Source organism: Rhea pennata, chromosome 2 (genome assembly GCF_028389875.1).
Source record: "Rhea pennata isolate bPtePen1 chromosome 2, bPtePen1.pri, whole genome shotgun sequence".
Lineage (NCBI taxonomy): Eukaryota > Metazoa > Chordata > Aves > Rheiformes > Rheidae > Rhea > Rhea pennata.
In genome coordinates, this window is record NC_084664.1 from 77,499,477 (window position 1) to 77,521,484 (window position 22,008).

The 22,008-nt window shown below is 36.9% G+C and overlaps 1 protein-coding gene across 1 annotated transcript in view; it reads right to left on the minus strand.

The window, feature by feature from the left end:
* CTNND2 (catenin delta 2) overlaps window positions 1-22,008 on the minus strand; it is a 405,040-nt gene that overhangs the window by 125,870 nt on the left and 257,162 nt on the right. Inside the window, exons 10-11 of the mRNA XM_062568505.1 lie at window positions 21,652-21,865; window positions 7,309-7,492 (exon numbers count right to left, since the gene is read on the minus strand). Of these exons, the coding sequence (XP_062424489.1) occupies window positions 7,309-7,492; window positions 21,652-21,865 (398 nt within the window). The remainder of the gene's footprint in view (window positions 1-7,308; window positions 7,493-21,651; window positions 21,866-22,008) is intronic.

The following is a 22,008-nucleotide window of genomic DNA, read 5'->3' on the forward strand; positions in this document are numbered from 1 at the left end:
CAACAGGAGTTAACTAATAAATTACAGAAAGAATAGGCTCCTGTGATACAAACACGTAAACACTTGTAACTGTATAACACCCAGTTAAATTGTCATTTTTTTTTCCTAAAAGAATCACATACATTCATATCATGTACATTGTGAGATTTTGATAACTGGAGCCCCAAATGAATTTTCGGAGCTATGGTCTGCTACCAGATTGCTACCAGATTTTTAGAGTAAAGCTTTCACCAAAAATCCAGAAAAAATACTGAACTTGAAATGGTATTTTGAGTGCCACTGCTGTAATTAAAGACAATGTGACCTTGTTTAAATCATATTCATTTCCTGAACATGCAAAATAGGAGTAACTGCATTTTTAAGAAAAAGTAGGATGCTTAAGTATCTGACATAGCTACATATTTAATTTTGTTGGTACTTCTCCCTTGAGTATGTTCTGAATAAAAGTAATATTGCAGTAATCTGAGGATTTATTCATACTAAAATCTTCCCCTACCCCAAATTATAACATTAGATTTTTATTTCAGTTACCTTTCTAAATCACTGCAGAATTCAGTAAGGAAGAGTATCTCTCATATCCAGCATAAATTTGCCTCTTAAACTTTATGCTTAACCGGAGCACAATCTTTGTAGCCTTTCAGATTGGTTTGTGACATTCTCCTAAGCTAGATCCTTCTTTCAGATTCTTGAAAAGGTCCAATACATCTGTTACATCAGACTGGCTCCTTATTCATTTCCTGTCATTTTCCCAGTTTTGTTTTGTGGTTGGGAGGATCAGGAATACATCCATGAAAATGTATCTATACAAGAGTTGAAAATTTTAGGCCATTTAAAAAATTCTATTTTGCAAATATTCATGCCCATGCTTGTCTGAAAGTTCTGAATTGAGGGACATGAATATAGACACTTAAATTCATAGTTAAATATCAAAAACATGAAAACTCAAATGACTTTCAGAGCTGATTAGTCAGTGATAGTCTAGAAATACTCAAAGCCTCAAAAAAACAGGCTTTTTTTTTAAGACATCTACTAATTTTTTTTAAATGACTGCCATTAGGTAAATGCAACTTAACATTCAGTCTTTCACATCTTGTTTTAAAGGACAAGAAACAGAAGTTCAGCTCATTTTCCACCCTGAGAACTATGTTCCAATATGATATTCCAGGAGGCATTATCAAGGCTTATTAAAGACAATTTTTCAAAATTCATTGTGTTCAAGTAACTTCTCAGTTGATATGTTTAAAATTAAACAATATAATCACGCTTTTAACTTTTACATTAAATATATATCTATATGCCATTCAGCTTTAACCTGGAAAGAAAGACAAGATGTAAAATTTGTGGTTAAGACATCCTCATCGATATTAAATGTATTTATGAAATTGGAAATTATCTGGTAATATTTCATACAGTATACATCAGGAATCCTCAAACATCAGTTCCTAAATTCTCCCACACTTAGTTGTTAGTCCATTGCCTGACACCAGGGGCTTAAATGATACAGTTTTACTAAGACTTAAGGTTTTAGTGAAACTGATTGAAATCCCTGAATCAGATATTAGAAGCTCCAAACCTAAGCTTTTTCTCAGCTTCTTGAGAAGGCTTTCCTCTGCTCTCACTTCCTATTCTAGCTCCTGGAGAAATTCTCCTCATGCTGAGGAGAGGTGTCAGAACATGTTGTCACACACAACACACCAGTATAATGCTGGAGTTTAGAAGCGCTCTAAACTGATTCAAAATCCTAGTTGTGGCCAAATGAGACTGAACACACAGCATGCAGGTCCACATAATAAGTGAAATATGTCTGTTATCACAATACATTTACTGAACATAAGCAAATAACTAGCATAAATCTGCCGATCTAACAATGAACGAATTTTAATTTCACTAGCTTTGAAAGTTTTAAGAGCTTCAATTATATTCAGCAGACAGACCTTGCTTCAGGATAAGATAGGACTACAAGAGCCTAAGAGGAGGAAAAGAACTTTAGTGTGGATTTGGACTCTTCCTCTCTACAAATGCATAATTTTGCCTCAATAGCCCTCCATGCAGTTGTGTCTCTCAAAGAATCACAGCATGCTTGAGGTTGGAAGGGAAAACTTCTAGTCTATCCCCCCTGCTCCAGCAGGGTCACCTAGAAGAGGCTCCAAAGGCCCGCCTAGATGCAATCATGTCTAACATGCTCTAGGTGACCCTGTTGAGCGGGGAGGTTGGACTAGATGATCTCTGGAGGTCCCTTCCAACCTTATGGATTCTATGATTCTATGAACCTGTTCCAGTGCTCAGTCAGCCTCATAGGAAAAGTTCTTCCTCATATTCAGGAGGAACTTCCTGTGGTTCAGTTTATGCCCGTTGTCTCTGTCCTGTCACTGGCGCCATCCCACACCCTCCCTTCAGATATTTATACACATGGATAAGATCCCCCCCCAACCTTCTCTTCTCCAGCTTGAACAGTCCCAGCTCTCTCAGCCTTTCTCATATGAGACATGCTCCTGTCTCTTTGTCATCTGAGTCGTCCAGCCCTCTTCTGGACTCTCTCCAGTAGCTCTGTCTCTCTTGCACTGCGGAGCCCAGAACTGGACACAGCACTCTGGATGTGGCTTCACCAGGGCTGAGGAGAGGGGCAGGATCACCTCCCTCGACCTGCTGGCAATATCTTCCTGATGCACCCCAGGAGAACATTGGCCTTCTGGGCCGCAAGGACATGCTGCTGGCTCATGGTCAACTCCCAGGTCCTTCTTTGCTGAGCGGCTTTACAGCAGGCATCCAGCAGATGCACAAGACTGCAATGTCTGCTTGAGAAATATCTTCTGTGCTCCAGAAAAAGCAAGGGAGATACTGAGACTAGTTGCTCAGTTCAACATCTCTACACCCACTACTATATAAACTTATGGAAAAACAGCTATGGCCCTGCTGATGGGAGAAGAATCAAGTAATCATTAGCAAACATGCTGGTCCTACAGTAAGGAGCCAGCTTCATTTTCACCCAGCTGAAGATATTCAGAGCTTGTACGGGTGAATAAAGATGAAAGCACATTTTAATTTCAATATCAGCCCATATATGCATATATACATGGATACTTTCATATCTCTCTATATAGATATATTTGTTTCTTAAGAAACAGAACAGATGATGAATAATATAATCTGTGCTATTTATTTTATGCTGCTCCCACATTTTCTATTGTCAGTATGCAGAAAAATGTTACATTCAAATGGATTATAGAAGTTTCTAAGAATAGGAAACAATAACTTTTGGATGTTCAGATAAGAACTCGAAGAAAAATAAAACTGTAGGACAAATACATTAGCTGAAAATGTGAAACAGATCATTCATCTGCAAAACAATTAAAAAAAACTTGAAATTTAGACTTCACAGCTAACACAAATTGTTATAATAGGGTAATGTTCTTTCCAAAAATTAACCTATCCAGAAACCAATTACTGGGTCAGTTGCATTCATTTCATGTTTTAAAAGCACTTTCTCCTTTTTCTTTTATTCACTGAAAGCTTGCTACATTTTTTTTTTCAATTGAAAGAAATAATTCCTGGTATTTTGTGAAAGATTTAATGAGTGTGAAAATATGAAGTGTGAAAATTTGAAACGTATGATCATTTATAAACAAAAACTACTTGATTACTCTCCCATACAATTTCTAAACATCAAGTTATGCTTTGTGGGGGGGAGAGGAGATACATGTTTTAGTATGTTTTCAGTTTTCAAAATCACCCCTGTACCTTCAGTGGATGCTGAAAAATTAAAGAGAACACAGAAGGAGTGACGAAGCAGACTGGAAACTGGAGATCTTCTTTCTTCTATGAGTTTAAGATGAATTTAAATTAATAGAATTTCATCTGATAATTTTGAAGAATTTTAAGAATTTACTGCTTTAATATTCCATTCTGCACACCAAGACTAAATTCTTAGAAGGATTTTCGTTTTTTTTAGATGGCCTCCAGAAGGAAATCTCATTTTGTGGTAAGCAAGCTTGACACTTCAGCTTATGAAAACATTGTGTAATATCTCCCTGTTTGATTTTTAAATTTCAGATTAGGGATTGAAAATATTCATGTAAGTGACTGGGACTTAAAATTCAGTTTTCATTTGAGTTCCATAGTAAGTCCAAATGAATCAGAATCTATAAACCAAAGATAAAGTGTTTTACAAAAACAAATGAGCCAATCTCAGGTGAAACCCAAAAGGAAAAAAAAAAAAAAAAGAAAAGGAAGGAAAAGAAAGGGAAAGCTTTCACAGAACTTAATGAGGTAAGGTACTGGTACCTCAGAGGGGAGGCAAGTAAATTGGGTAATTACTCTAATACATATCACATTTGAGGTCATGCAATCTTTCATGAAAGATGAATATGAAGATTAAATTTATAAGTTATAGGTACAATGCAGTGCTTAGAGCTTTGAATTATCCAAACAATTTCAAAAGATTCAATTTATGTGAAATTAAATAGTACAATATTTTCTTAAAGCCATTTTCTTTTTTCAAATCACAAAAGTATGCAAGAGTGCAGTTTGCAAATAACGTCTTTCATTAAAGAAGAAAAAAACAAGAAGAAAAGGTCTGATCTTGCTGCTCTATTTGATATGATTTTGTATTGTTCTTAACTGGATTACTGTGTAACTGAGGGTGCAGTACTGGGCCCACATAGCATCTTTTAAAAAATATATTAACAATTTAAGAATGATAATGAATAAACAGATAAAAGGAAGCATATTAAAAACTGTCATTAGTAAGTGATTTTTTAATTGAAAAGACAAAAAACTCATAAAAATGAGAAAAGAGCAGTAGAAATAATAATTCATATAATACAGTGAAAAAACTCAGAACAAAAATCTCAGTATTCTTATTTAATTCTCATTATAAACTATTTATTAGCATTGTATATAGGAAGGAATTGTATTATAGCACTTCTCACTTATTATTTAAAGCTTTCAACAGTGAATGCATCAGAAAAACAAAAGCATAGAAGATTAAAAAAAACCCTCACAGCATATTTTTAGCATTAAATCCTATGGAATACCTCGTGACATTTCTGAAGTCTATCAGCATCAGAGATGTAGAAACATTTGTTGAATATTTCAAAGAACAGTATTTTTCCTATGATACCTGGCATCATCAAAAAAAATCAAAACTTTGATGCAGGTAATATTAATGTCCTTTCTCAAACAACAGCTTAAACCAAAGGAAAAAAAAGAAAACTGCAGAGGACAGCTAAAGAGAGTCTTCAAACAAATATTCCCACAGCAGATGGCAATGTACTTTCCATTTATCAGATAAGCAAAGCAAGGGCTTTGGCAGCAAACCTATTACATCTTCTTGCTTCACATTATCTCCCCATCCAATGAGACCATGAAGTGGAAATCTGAGACTTGTATCTAGTCCTAAGTGGAAAGCGTGAAAGTTGTTAAAAGCTGATGGGGGAAGGAACTTAAAGAAACGACACAGCGTACTAATGTACTAACTGCACTAGGTATGCATTATTCATATCAGCTCCAGTAAGAACAAGAACTTTCTAATCTTCTCTTCCTGACCTTCACAGGTTCTTCCAGCCTACAGCCCCGTTATCCTAGAGGAATACAAGGCTAGAATCCAATCATCACTTCAGAGATCAACTTACAGTTTTCTCCCTGGCACAACCTCGAACTTCACATTTTGTTCAGAGAGACAGATTTCAACAGCAACTGGAGAAAGGTAAACAAGAAAGTTCTTGCTGGGGTGAAGCAAAAGCAAGTTCAACACTCCGTGTGTCCTGTCCCTGCCAAGTAGCAGCTACACAGAACTAACCGGGATGAAATTATCGAAAGAAGATCGATGAATGCCAAATAAATACCTGAAGCCACTAAAGAGAAGAGAAATGCATCTGGGAAATATGGAGGGTCTAAGATCAGAAAGAAATTAAAAGGGGACGCCAACACTGAATGTGCATGCTCTGAGAAGCCCCACACCTGTCATGGGCCCTCCTTTCAGAGGCAGCTCTTTAGCTGCCACAGATTGAGCATTGGAAGTGTGAATGGGATGGTACAGACCTGGACAGAATCACGTCTGTCACAGCAATTTAAGCAACTCTCTTTGTTAGTGATTTGAATACAATGCAATGCAACATAGTTATATTACCAGGTTCTTTTCAAAATCAAGACAGCTCAGATACAAATACCTAAGTTTTGCCACATATCTCAACATAGCTGATGTAGTCATACACATGCTAGTATTTATGCCCTATATATTTGCACTATGGAAGTTATTACCTTCTATATTTTATCCTCTTCTGATTATGTATAAACAATCAGTAATAGTACTACTTTTTTCTAGAGATATTTCATTTGAAGAAACAGCACAAGGAGAAAAGTGTGCTTATTATGGAAAAGTAGAAAACATTCACATTTGATTTGCCCTCCTAACCAAATAATATTTTTTGAACTGATTTTAGCCCTATTTGATGAATTTCTGCTTAGGATGTAACATACAGCTGTATTATTGATATATGCTATTCACCTAACATTTTTTTTGATGTATTTATGAATATTAATTAATCTTCATAACATGTCTGTGAGGTGTATTACAGAATCTCCAATATATAAGGAGAAAAAAGTCAACACCTGAAGAACTTGCCTAGTAAGTTAAAATATTTCAATAAAATGATACAGATTGGAATTCAGAAGTTGCTATGATTCAATTCTTTGGTAAGACTTTGTCAAAACTGAAATGCCTCTTGTTCATCCTGTCATCATTCCCACGTCTCCAGTTCTATTAGGAACAGATACATCAAGTTGAATACATATATATACCATAGTTGTTAAAGATCTATTTAGGTATTCTAGCTGCACAGTTTTAAATTGGTTGGTCTCTTATTGCACTCTATTTTCCATCTTCACAGAGCATGAAAAATCTATTTTATCCATTTATCACACCATTGCCAACAGCATCTGGAACCCACAAGGCATTATAATGTTACTTTGTGGAAGCATCTTTGTTACTTTTTTTGCTAATTAAATTGGATGTAATAGTGAGTACATATTGACAGATAAGAAGTAAAACATCTGTATATACAAGCTTTGATGAGGGGACTGGTCAAAGCCATTAAGAAAAAAGGAAAACCCACAACAGTGTTTCTAGAGATTGTTTTTAAATGGCCTGAAGCTTGTTTTCTAATTAATTTCAAACTTTAAGTCTACGGCACCAGAAGTCATCTTGATTGCAGACACACAACCAAATTTTACAGGTGTCTACAAATGAAACACAACAGTTCAAGATAAAGCAAGATCATGAAGGCAAAGGAAGTATTTTGCCATACTCACCGTAGGCACCCAGTGGCATTGCGCAGCACCTGTGATGAATGGAGCTGTATTTTATGATCATCCTGGAGCGGAGAGTTTTCCCATCCAGAGTGTGGGATGATCACTGCATTGGTCAACACTGCAAGGGCATCCTGGATGATTGGCATTTTCAGTGCATCACAGGAAGACAGATTCCAGAGAACTCCTACAAAAAGTCAATCACTAACAATTAACACTTTTGGAGAAACGCTTGAGTAACTTTAGTTTGTTTTTTTTCTCAAAATGTTTCACAGCATTATTATTCTTAATGAAGCTGCTTCCTTTAAGAAAAAAGACTACATTGTGAATGGGGTTGAATGATACTTCAACACTGCCCCACCACAGTGCAAAATGCACAGCAGCATTGGAAATTCCTGAGAGCTAAGCCTAAAAAGTGAGCAGCTGGTTACGACTCAGCTCTATCTAAGCTGAGAACCACAACTGCAATGAAGGAGTGTTATATATTTTTGAAGGGCTTTGGCCTTAGATTTCTTCCTTCTTAATAAAATTAACAAACACCAACCACAGAAAACAGGCTCTGATTTAAATTACAACCGCCACTACTGATAATTACATACAGACCGAACAACACCTCAACTCCCTCTACGATCTCCACCGTGGTGAAAGCAACTGTCTAGGCTAACAAGCATTACAAGCAAAAAGGTCCTCTTCACAACCCACATGGCACAGTAGTCCAGCATAATTCAGGCCTTCAAGAAGTATTTTTTTATTTGGTAAATATTTCACTGCTTCAAGTTACAAAATAGTTTGTACAGAACAGAAACAAGACTCATCGTGCAACTTATGAGACAATTTATTGGAAAGAAGAAAAAATCCTTCTTTAAAATTCATAATGTGCAAAAGCAGATGAAAACCAATAATGAACCAAAGCATTATGAGCACAGCTACAAAGATTAGCGCCATAGTAAATGTGCCATAAGAAAAGCTGGCAAGAAATCACTGGAGGCAAAAGAGACCCTTTTTTTTCACTCCCTCCTGTACCTGAATTGGAGCCCTGGAAAGCCAGTTTAATTTTAGGGCTATGACAAGACCCTGCTTGTGCAGGGCATCTAGCAGTGCTGGGAGGAAGCTGGAGGCAGCGGTTCTGCTCCATCATTCCCTTGCACTGCATGCTTTTAGCACGCATCATATACAAACATGACCGTGACATTACCCTGCAGTATACTGTCAAAAAACAGAGTGAGTGGTGGTAAGAAGGAAACAGCTAAAGACCCTCCAAGCAGAGGCTCCGTCACTTATAAATATGAACAGCAAGAGGAACACTATTGCTCAAGGCTTTCTTTAGCACGTTGTTTTGAAAGAGAAGTATAAGTAACAGGAGTTGATCCACATTTTTTGGTTTCCCTTTAAAACTGCTCACTTCTACTGGAAGATTGTTTCAATTATACAAGTCATGTTTTTATGATTTATGTATGTATGTAGTTGTATGGAATGGCACAGATAGAAAGTTTGGCATTTTCATGTAAAAATTCCACGTAGTGCACCAATAACGAAAACTTAAAATAACCTGTATATGGTAGATAAACTGAAAGTGATAGATTTCAGCTAGACACAAAACATTAAAAGGCAGAAGTGCAAATACTGCTTTCTTTTTTAATCTAAGGCTTGTTACTCTAATGAGAAAAGAATCTTTGTTTGAATTCTGTTCTGAATTCCTTAATATTAAAAGTAATAGTATATTTAAATGAATATATACCTTCATAAAGATATTTACATTCACTTTTCTATGATGTATGTTTTGTAAACTTTCTATTATTCTTAAAATACCTAGTATTTCATTGCTTTTGGTCAGTATAAAGAATAATGTGGTTGCCCTTTATATTGATTTAGACAGGTGTAAATGATGTCTCTGGTACAGAAATAGAGAATCAGGATGCAAATTTTTCTCTCTTCAAGGTCTGATCTCATACTTAAACAAGGCAATGTGTTGCTTCTTGGTGAAGAAGCCCTACTCTGGAACTAAAGCAAAAAAAGAGTCTTTGATGGTCACAAAACAGTACCTTGGGCTTCAGGAACTATTCATAAAACTAGAAAAGCAGAGACAACACAAAAGGAGCAAACATAAGGGCCCAGTCTAACAAAATACTCAAGAATGTTTACGCATATATGAACGTGTACATATGTGTACATTCACTCTCCTTCCATCTTGATAGTCTAATTTTCCTACTGTCTCACAGGAGGTTCTTGCCAATTAAAAGTAAACTCAGGCAAGCATCATGATATATTGATATAAAGCGATAGCTGAAATGCCCAGAAATACTCTTTAAGCTCTTTTCCTGCATGTAAAATTAGAATTTATTCTCAGAAGTGGTAGGGCCTGCTACATGCTCAGGCTGGCATTTTAAGTGCATCCTTGAACTCCTTAATTAAGGACATATAGTTATGAATGAGCACTAAGAATCCTCTTACCATTACCTTGCAGAGAAGCATTTGAAGTTAGATTTATCTGGGGTCAAAGAAGATGATCCATTCCTTTGGCTGTGCAAGAGGCAGGAAAATAAAAAAGATCTTTTATCTGAGGCATCTTCTACTAGGGGTTAACTCTGAATGACTGAAAAGTCTCTGAGCACATTTTCAATCACTTTTAATGCTACAGTAAGAGGTTGGTCACTGAGATCATATCCTACTTACTCTGAAAGTCTTGACTGAATTAGATTTCCTGGCACATCAAGCAGGCATGGAATAGCCCCAGAGGTGTCCAGCAGCTACATACTCATATCTAGGCTGCATACTAAATTGTTTGAGAGTCATCAGCTGCTCGCAAGAAGGGAAGGGACTGGACTTGGCATAACAGTAACTCATCAGGGGTAGTGGGACCTATCCTGTTATATATAGATTGAAAGAGAGCTGTTAATCCACAATTTAACTCCACGGTTTACCATCTATAGACTGACTCTTGAGAGGGAAGAAGAAATGAAGAACTAAATAGATCAGTTTTGAACATCTCTTAGTCATTTGCATTCTCAGTATCTTACCTCCTCTTTGCTTTTCATTCAGAGCAGGCATTTTGTCTCCCTATTTATTTGCAAATCACCTTAGTTTGTACTGAATGCTGCTTTCTGGTGCTAGAAAGTGAAAAATAACTGCAACAGACTGATCAAGTCTATTTGCAGGCTAAAAGTTTTCATCCTTATGTAAAAGTGATTGACAGCCAAATAAAAGTATTTTGCAGTCTCATGTTGAATATAAACCTAAAGAGAAGCCTACTGAAAGCATACAGCTGGTTCCAGTTGGAAGATGGATTTTGGGGCAGGATACCAATTGCCAGTCCTGCTGTGGATATCAGGTGAAGGACACTTAGAAGAGTCCACTGGAATACTTGCTAGGGACTTTAAGGCAGCCTTAAAATTATACTAAGACTTTGCTTATTTAATATTCTTTGTTAAAAATAAAAATTGAAGAGTCTTCCAACTCATCCATTCATCTTTTCCACCTTTATTTTATAGTTTGCCCATGGTCTGATGCAGAGTGCAGCCTGATGAGGTCAGGACAGCCCACATTGCCATAAGAGTGAACACGGCTTTGCCAGACTTTTTTGTCGATATGCTGAAAGCACACCATTACTATAGGCAGTTCTCCTCACACAGGCAACAGATAAGACTGAAATCCTAATGTAAATACATGCAGTAATAATGGATGTAATAATACCTGGCTGCACAGAAGCCAGGTATAAGCTATCTTTTGCTGGAGCCCTTGGGAAAAACATCTTCTAGCCCAAACTATGAAGTATTAGAAAAGTCATTTGCTGGGTTTTACCGTAGCATTGACAGTTGGACCCTCTGAAATCACAGTGTTGCTCTACAGAGGTGAATCGGCTCTGTGTCAGCAGAGTGCTTCATGTACTACACTTCTGATGAGTTCAGGGCAGGAAACAGAAACAAAATCATTTATCTTATGGAAAAATGTACATCTGTTTAAATTCAACTGATATTTAAGAAGCACAGGAGTTACTGACAACTTAGGAAAACTAACTTATGTACTTAAAAGAGGGCAAATACCCACCACTGCTGCATTTCTTAACATTAAGTGCAAGACTGCTTTGCAGCTAGTTCAACTGTCAAGACAAGCTGATCACAGTAACAGACTTTCTGCAGGAAAAACAAAAAGTAGTTGCTTTGATGCTAATTTCAGACTCATTTTAATAGATTTTGGCAGCTGAACAACTCAGAACTCATAAAAGGGCTCCTGATAAGCATACTTAGAAAACAACAACAAAAAAACCCTTTTAAAACTGGCACAACAGAGGAGGAAGTTTCACTAATTTTCCTGAAATCATTTTTTTCTGATTACTGAAGGACTATGACCAAATGATCTATGTACACCTTTATACAACTGACTTATGTACTTGTTTTATATCTATCTACCCTGTGTGTCAAGGTAACCCATAAAAAACACAAACTGAGAAAGAATGTGTTGCAAGAAAGTCAAACAGCAGGCCAGAATTAATGGATCGCAAGTCAAACAGCAGATAAGTAAGTTCTTTTCCCATTGCAGCCATCCACAGCCCAAAAAGCAAAAACTGTCATGGACAGAACATATAGTTGTTTTTTTTTTTTTTTTTTTTTTTAAAAAAAAAACCTCTGAATGAACGCAGTTTGCTCTTGACTACAGAATAGTAAAAAAAAAAAAAAAAAAAAAAAAAAAAAAAGGCTATTGCATATAGCAATAGTCCATATTCTTTTCACAGGACAGAATTTGGCCTAATATTGTTGTTATTTTTAAATATTTGAAATAATGTATAACCATGGAAGGGAAGAACTGTCAGAAATGTATGTTTAGAAGTTATTAGATTTAATGTTAGATAACAGAAGAATTAGAAGGGCTGAAACAAGTTACTGTGGAAAGATCAATGTGTTCCTACTTTTCTTGTTTTCCTAATTGACGATTCTTGTATTACTGCCATAAAAGTGGAACCAAAAGCAGTTAATTCTACATGAGAGAAATATAAGAGAAAATAAACCAACTGTTTTTAAATCAGGTTTCATCCTAGCCCCTTGATAATGGCAATGCCTAACTAGAAAACACGTCATACTGGAAACCAAGCATGGAGGCATATAGGCATGCAAAAAATTTTTTTCCACAATATTTACACACACATTCTACCAAAGGATTTTTTACAGCCCCCAAAATTAAAATATAGGTCTAGTAATAGATTTTAACATACAGAACAAAAATTTTATACTTGCAACTGAACCTAACTCCTTCCTCACAAGAACCCTTTAGCAAGGTAGACATCTATAAAGTAAAATGTAAAATGGATGGCTCAGTATAAACCCTCTCAGAAAAATGAAATGCTTATTTAATAACTAAATCTAAAATTGATATGTGATTTAAGAACAGCACTGTGAGTAGGATCTTGTTTTGTGCCTCTGAAAATAAAAAATTAATTTAGTTTGGTCTCCGTGAAACAAGTAGTTTCAGCTCAAAAGCAACATGTTTTATTTCATATCCTTGGACTTTCATTTTGTAAACAAAAAGTGAAATATTCAGGTCTGTTTCAAAACAAAAATATTTTAAAGTGAAATTTTAAGTGTTCTGTGTTGAAAATGTCAAACATTTCAAACTTCAAAGCGGTTTTAAACTCCAAGTGTTTTAAAACTCTATCTTTGGGGGGCGGGGATAGAGGAGGGGATCAAAATTATATGCCAAACTGAATTTTTCAAAAGGTTTAGTACTTGCTGAAAAAGTTCAATGCAGCTGTCAAGCCATATGCTGCAACAGATGTCCTCTATTTATCACTCCAGATTGCCTTGTTTGATATTTCCTCTTAAACGTAGATTTGACCAAATCTGAAAAAATTTCAATAAAAAGTCCTTTATATAGTATATTAATGAGCAAATTATAAATTCTGTCCCTATCCTTGACATATGAATCAAAGGCACTTGAATGAATTTTCCACAGAAGATGCACATCACTGCCTGCACCAAGAAAAAAAAAGGTAATTTCTAGTGTAGACGTGGAAGTTAATTTGGTTTATATGTGTCAGTTATTCCAGTCCCAGAGATAAAAGAAGGGCAAAAGGGACCCCCTGGTTTATGTGCTAGCAGTGGTAAACTGTTCACCATTTGGGACACTCTTCCAAAATAAGCAAGAACCCCGCGCAGTTAATATCCATAGCTGTCAAGAAAGTTTTAAGTATTCATCTGTTTCCAACAGATTTTACTGAGACCGTAACTCATCCATCACTTCAAAGAATGAGAACTACGAGACTCATAGTTAAACAAAGGCAGCATAAAATGCCCTGTGATAACCAAGAGCAGGACCAACTCAGAGGATTCAGGAACCACCACCAGCCTGGAGCAAACATCCGCAAGGAACCTTTCCTTCTTTCATTGGGAACAGCAGGCGGTGAGTCAGTTAATCTGGTAATGCTGAAAAAGTTGAGAATGAGTCCTCCTGAATACAGCAAATCACATCGGAGGGCTTTTGTGCCTTCTGAGCTGGAAACAGTGATAGTATATTGAGAGAGGGGCAGATTGTTTTCTAATTAGAGAGTAAATTGTAATAGATTTTGTAGAAAATTATTCATTTGAAATTGTTGATATTATTTGTGTAAGCATTATTTGATAAGACAGCATCATTTCTGAAGCAAAATTGCCCAATTTATTAAATTACTGTTGGATTTGCCATTCCATATGAGCTATAAATAGATTGTGCTTTGAATGGCTCTGGGATTTGTTTAAGATGTTGCAGGCTATAGGTTGGGTATCAGTTTCCCAGCTACCTACAGTAAAAGCCTTACAGCCTTCCTCTTTCCTGGTTTGCAAAGAAAATAGCTTGAATAGAACTAATATTCAGTGTTTGGTGTCTCAGCAGGGACAGTGTACTCACGTGAAAAAGTCATAAAGTGCCAATTAACTTCTTTGATGAATTTGTTTGGAAAACATGTCTATGTTTCTAGAAATAATCCCATTGTTTTCTGTAGGTGCTGACAAAATCTAAAATTTACTCATTATTGGATTGTAGAAGTCTCCTTTAAAGAACAACAGTGTTCCTCCTTGCATGGACATGTTTTGGTATATTCTACTTGATTATCCCACTAAATATAATATTGCCTTTGCTAGCAATAGGCCAGGTGGCTAGTATCTAATTTGCTTTACTTTTGCTGAACTTCGTATAATTGTGTGGTACAAGTGTAGTTTTAAAAATATCCTAAGGTTCCCTTTTTTCCCATAACTACATGCTAAGTCTAATGGCACGGACTGTAAATTATTATTCTCTGCAAACTTTCTGCTACAGATTGAATAGCATGTTCTTACTGCAAGCCAAGACACACCGGAGATTTTGAAGAACCTCAGCATTTTATACAAAACTCTCAATGACTCACAAAAATTGGGGAAAGGGTTGAGGAATATCTCAATTAAAGGTATCAATACAACAGAGTCAAATTATTGTGTAACCTCCATGTACTAAGAATGCTGTTGAATACAAAAGAAAGAAACAGTGAAGAAATTGTAATATGTAATTCATCTTTCAGTCATTAGTTTCAATCCAACTTAAACAGATATTAATTTTTAGCACACAAATAATTGTATTGATGTTGAAAAAACTGTTATTTAAAACACTGAGTCAGAACTAAATTAGTACAAAAGATTCATTCAACCTTTAAAACTGATTTCAGTAGAAAATTGTACTTACAATTACACTTATTTGAAGAAACAGTAGAAAAGATTTGTTCAAGCTAGTACCTTTCAAATCTTCCGTCTGAATTGAAAGCACTTAACATTTAAACAAACAACCAAATTGTAGTGACTAAGGCAGTAGATTTGAAAACTGTGAATCTTTTACTAAAACGACTATAAAAAACCAGGATCCCAATGACAGCTGGACTTTTTTAACAGGTTTTTCTTTTTGTTTTTCTCTTGCACAATCGAGCTTTGTAGCTGTTGACTACAAGGGGAAAGTCACTGACCTGCTCCTGTGCTTGGCAGCACTCTCTCAGCACTTGCATTAAGGGTATTACGGGAAATTTGCATAGCTGTAGAGGACAAACTAAACAAGAAATGAATTAACACCTCTTCCTGCCCAAATCAAAACAAGCACTTCCAAAAGGAGTGTTTTATGTGTTTTGAGCTAGCAGTTACCCACTTCCTCACTTAACCTTTCTAATTTCCTTGACTTGGCAGGACAAAACGATCAGATACTGAAGTCCGAGAAGAAGCTAATTCAGAGAGCTGAATTTTAAAAAAGCCTTTCTATACTTCATTTGTTCATTTATTTCACTTTTTCATTTTATTTAACTACATAAGGTTGTGCCCTAAATTATATTTGGCAGTCTTATTCTCTTAGCTAAGCACGTACTGAAACCAATTTACTCCAGCCTTGTCTCAGCAGTATTCCCATGGTTACATCATCATTACCATTTACACACGTACATGGCTTTTCAAATTGTCTGCTTGAAAATACTGTGATACCCAGCACACATACCTGAACCTAAAACATAGTATATCTTTATAATTTAATCTTCAGTTAATATAATGCCTATATCCTTTCTCTGGGTCCAAAAGCAAGCCACTACATCCATATTTATTTTGGTATTGTTATCTATCTGTATCTTCCTACTCATCTTTTTACACAAAATATCAAAAGGTGGTAATCAGCTAGGCCTGTCACTGGCTCGTATTACTCTACTACAAAACTTGAATATAATAAATAAATAGGACATTTAGTATGATTAACACAGGATCAGAATATCTAACACAAGCCTGGAAAGAAAGGTATGCTATTACTTTTACAATTATGTCAGAGAGAGATACGGTAAGAATATAGCTAATAGAAGAGTCTGATTCTTCTTCACTTAAGTCAAGTGGAAAGTCACCTGCAAGTGTGATAAAACACGCCTTACTCATCATCACATCAAATTTCCAAAGAGCTACAGGGCTACAAATAGATGCCACCTCTAAATGAGAAGTTTATATCATAATAAAATTTCACATCTGTGTTTATACACTCCAGTAACTGAGCTAATGCCAAGGGCACTTTTGTAGAAAATTATTAAATTGATAAACTGCCTGAAAATCCTAAGTACTAAATATTCAGCCCTTTTTCATAACACTGTTAAATTTGATCTACTATTTTAGAAATCAAAAGTGCAATACCTTAAAAAGTCCAATTAGAGAATAACATAACAAATAGAAAACAACTACAGTATTACAGTTAATGTGTTTCTGACTTTGTGAATACCCAACAGGAGAAGTGCCATCATACTAGATATTTAAACATTTTAAAGAACAGGCCAGAATTGCCTAAAAAGAAACAAACAAACAAACAAAACCCCACAAAACAATCCCATCCTTCCCCCCGCAACATACACACACACAGTAAATCTTCTACTGAAGAAAGGGAAAAGGTCCATTTACATACAATACTCCCTTAAACCTGCCTTACATATCACTGCAGGCTCAAAGGTATCTACTGGACTTTCAAACCAACTGCAGCTTTCACCTCAAAACAGATACATGTAGAACCAGAGATAACTGCTCTCAGTAACACTGAGGCCCTATCAATAAGTTTACAAATACCTCATTAAAATAATCTAGCAACTGCTAGAAATAAAGCTAATACTAATCAGTGGCACAGATACAAAACAACTACATAATAATGTTGTAGAAAATGGGATGATACCAAAAATCAAACCAAGCCAAAAGAACAGCTGGCTCAGGCTAAAATTACAGACAACACGAATGAATGTTAGAACCCCAAATCCTTGAAGTAAATGAAGACTTTTTAATGTCCATCCCAACCACAAGCCAAACAGACTTGGCCAACTAATGCTTCTTTAAAAAGGATGATTAGGTACCAAACTTGGGATAATTTTTTGCAGGAATGGAGTATATCTTTTTCCATTCAATGGAAAACAAATATGAACAAAATAAATAGACATTATATATATATATATATATATATATATGTATGTATGTATGTATATGTATATATGTATATATATATGTCTATTTACAGTGCTACATAGTTTCTGCATTTTAAAACTTCTGGGATAATATTGATAATTTTCCTAATTCCTGCTTTCAGTAGGCAATAGCTAAATCTTGGACACCTTCGTGTCAACCAAAAACAAGCAGCAGGCTGGCTGCCCACACAATAAGGAGCAATTTCCCCTTTCATTTTTTCTAGTTACAGCTCTTCATAATCATCTGCTTTCTAAAAGTGGATCATCCACTTTGCCCTGTCAATCAAATTTGTCATACGTGGTTTGAAAACTTGTGTTACAGGGATATAGGGGATCTGTTTAAAAAGGGCTGTTGCTAATTTAGCTAGCTTATGTCTCCGGAAGCACAAACTGTGATTCCATTTGTGATGCATTTTATTTGTCCAAATAAAAAGAATAGAAGTTACGATAGTTTTAACCGAGGCAAGTAAGCAGTTATCACGTGCAGCTGATGGAAGAAAGAGCAAGGGTAAGCTGCATCTAGCAGGAGCTGATTAACCTTACCTTCTCCACAAGGCATCAGTGGGGATTCCTGTGCTATTCTTGCTAATGTTCATATTTTGTGCCTTTTTTTTTTTCCTGATAGCAAAGCAAACAGAAATGACACTAAAATAGAATTTCATGGAAGTGTTCATAATTAGCTCCTAAATCAGGAAAGGAAAGCAGAGTCCCAAATCAGCTACACATTGTCACTATTAACAAGTGAAAACATTTATTTTCCACCATCTGTAAACTCTGTGCTGCATTCTCATCTATTTATGATTATTAGGAAAGTGCTAACATTTAATGATTTTTAAAAGAAAGGCTTTTGTTCTTCCCTTTACTAGGAGCTACTGGGGAAAAGCAGCAGCAGAGATACGGTGAAAAGATAGCTAAATTAAGTATGATACTGCCAGATTACACAGACTTTTTTTTTTTTATTTAGAGACCTACATGAAACAAGGCAGAGTAATTCAGCTTCTCCTTGAGTCTCTGGAAATTATCAGAGACTGCAGATTCCTCACTGCAGGCCTGTAAAAAACTCTATTTGTATCAGCATATTTCATTTCTATATAAATATATACATATTAATTGGTATGCCTTGTTCACTTTATGTATGGTTTTTTAGTGACTGCAGAAGTATTTCTGGAAAATTTCAAGAAGTAGTTCACAAGCATTAAGAATATTTAATGCCGTAAGAGCTGGACAGCACCCATCCCTCCCAGGCTCCATCTAGAAGCCTGCGTGGGACCATTTGCTCCATGTTAAGAAGGCTTTGAAGCTATGTTGCTTTGCAACATGGTTCAGTTTGCCCAATCCAAAAATTCAAGCACAGCAAGATTTTTCATCACGAGTCAAAGGACTCTGCTAGCAAGGAGAAAGAGGAGAATAATTAAGAAGGAAGCACCTCCTGCCCACATCTCCTTCCTCACAGCCAAGTGACTGATCAGTGACTCACACCTATGTCTTCCTCAATTTCTGGACAGGTTTTGGAGAGATAACGGTACAAAGAAATTATTGGGAAGGAGAAAAAGCCAGAAATCCAGCTGAAGACAAATAAGGAGCTGTTGGGGATAGAGAGGTGGTTTGCAAGTTTAAACGCCCTTCCAAAGCCAGTCTTAAGATGGTTGGAAACTGGATTGATAATCTCTGTAGACAGAAGCAACAGTAAAGAAGAAAATGTACGTGGTGGAGGAAAAAGTGAATATCCTAACTGTCTCTGCCAGGCAGGTGATAAATGCTAGTTGGAGCAGGCAATGAATGCTTTGCTGCTATCGAGATAAATTGAGCTGCTAAGAATATTTCCTGCCCCCATCTTGTTCCTCACAGCTAAGTGCCTGATCAAAGCAATTCACATCCCTCTTGTTGGATTTCTGGACAGGCCATTTAGGCTCACTACGCCCAGTCCCCATTTGTAAAGTTGTGTCCCCGATGCCTCCCTCGCCCAGCAGGAGCACTCTGAGGACACCTGCTCGAGGAGTGCTCAGAGGCTGTGACAGCAGAACTCCCATCAATTCTGCACCCTCTCTAAGAGTAACAGGAATGGCTTCTGTGTAGACAGGATACACAACGAACACGAGATGGAAAGGCTCAAGGTTTACTATGGAAACACGCATTTGCTATTATTTTCTCAGCACTTCCTTCAGGCTGCATTAGCACTGTTGAAATAATTATCTTCCTGCTGCCTCAGCTCAAGGAGACTGACAAGAAACAAAAGAAACTTCTTTTGTTTTCCCTTGTGCCCACCACCAAGCTAAGTTTTTTCCCATTACTGAGGCAGCTGCTGCAGGAGTTACCCATCCTTCCCCAGGAAGGACAGAGGGGAGGGATTTAAGTGGGGCAGCTGTCACACTGCAGGACTTTACACAAAAGCAAATTAGAACTGATTAAGATGTGCAACACTAGCTGGCTTTCTATAGGATTTAAGAAGAGAGGTGCAACTACGAGGATAGCTTTGGGCAGGAACTTTGCAGACTAATATCCCTGTTAGGATTTCATTTGCAAACCAAGGACCAGTGACCTGCACTTTGAAAGGTACAAAACTCAGCCACGGCAAAAAATACCCCTCTAGGATGCCCCAATTACTTCAAAATAAAAAGCCAAAACACAAAAACAGGTCCAGCAATGGAATCCTGAACTCCAAGTGACCTTGAGTCCCTTCCTTGGAGTAAGCTTGCTCTGCTCCCCTTTTAGAGATGTCCAGCACTCTTGACTGTTATCATTCCCGTCAGCCGCATCTTCTAGCACTGGTGCTGGTTACGACCACGGCACTTCAGAGCTCTCCCCTTCTCCGCTGTTCCACGTGGCAGGCGTGCTAGCACACACTCACTTTCTACCAGCAGGTATTCTGCAGAGCTTAATAGCATCCTGGGCGTGGGATGGAGTGCAAACTACAGCCCATCATCTTTGCTTTAAACGACCTAAAGACATTACACATTCCGTCTATAGCCAGCATGGAAACTACCACCCAAACCGCCAAAGTGCACTCCCTGCTTAAGTTCATTAGCAGTTTGCCACTTATTACTCAGAATAAATAGGCAGAATGCTCCCTGGAGCCAGGACACAGACAGCAAAACCCTGAGACAAACAAGGATTTGGAACCTGCAGCGTCAGCTCTATTAGATCTATCAGTAATTCTGCCACTCTGCAGGAAGCACCATCGGTGCTTGGGTTACTCAGCACCTCTGTCCCATTAATACTGCCTAACAAATAGCAGGTGATAGGTGTTGTAACTAGGGAACAAAATTAAATATAAAAATCTACATTTAATAAACACCATGCAGTTTATTCAAACACTCTTGCGCAAGGAATCTGGAGTCAACCAGAGGATGATAATCTTATTATTGTGTCCTAAATGAGGCCTGACCCACAAGTGTAAGCTATTTCTGCAGAAGCACATATGATAATGTGAATGCTGATGCATGCTCCTATGACAAAGATGAGAACTTTTTCTCATATATTTGAGTAGGAAAATCATAATGGAAAAACAGGCATTGTAAAATAGGATAATGAAAAGATCTTAAGATTTTCTACTTGTAGCATTAGATTAATCGCCACATTCATGTCAGCAATCAAATAGATCAAAATCACAAAGCAAAAATCAGAAAAGCCATCTTCCATCTTTGCTTTTGCATTTTAAACAGGATGATTTAGGGGAAAGGGGAGGGAATCGCCAAACACTTCAGACTGCTACTACTTCATAGTATTTCTGCAGGCCCTCCTCCACCCAATTTTACTGGGGAAAAAGTCAAATCTTAAAAAGATCAGATCCTCTCTATTCTATCAAGAAAAGAAATAATTTTTACCACTACCTGCACACTCTATGTACAACACACATCACACAGCATGCTATCAAATTTCAGAAAAAGACTTCAGAAGACACTGTCCATCTCTCCAACATACTTCTGTATTTTTCTACCAGCATCAAAAGAAAAAAAAAATGAAGAAAACCCAACCCACAACATTCTCACCATAGACGATATAACAGAAGAAGGTAACAGCTTCTGCGAAAACCTAGTAAAACCCTACGTCTTCGTGTGAACCATGACAGCAGATGGGAGACTACAGCTCATTGCAGAATTCTGCCCCACAGCAATACATTTTTCCTCGGACACTAAAATTCTTACAAGAACATCCACAGCTAACGAAGAACAAGTAACCAGGACCCATAACAGGAACCATGCGCTCACTAGTAAACTCGCTGCATAATATTACATAAAGTTACTCAATATTTCACATACCCAAAGGGCCTGGAAGTATTTTGTTAGCATGACAAAGATGGTAATAAATAAACGGTTAGTGATGGAGCAACCGACACACACCACAGAACTGCGCAAACAGGGTTTGAAACACAACAAGAAGTATTGAAAGATTCAAACCTGTGACCAGTTCTCTGATTTCCAAATCTGTAGTCTTGCGAAGTAACCGTACTAATGCTGGGATACCACCACAGTTTTTCAGGGCAATTTTGTTGTCATCATTTGCCTTCCCATACACCAAGTTTCTCAAAGCTCCACAGGCACTACGGTGGACTTCTGTCATTCGATGGTCCAATAGGTCCACCAGTAATTGTATTCCACCTTGTCTTCTTATCTGAAACAGAACAAAGTGATGACCATAAAATCAGGGGATGAACACCAGCATTATATGTGCTACTCAGTTTAATAAAGCTGTGGTTTATGCAGGCTATACTCCACCAAAGGTATGCTAGCAGCCCCACAAAGCTGTCATATTAC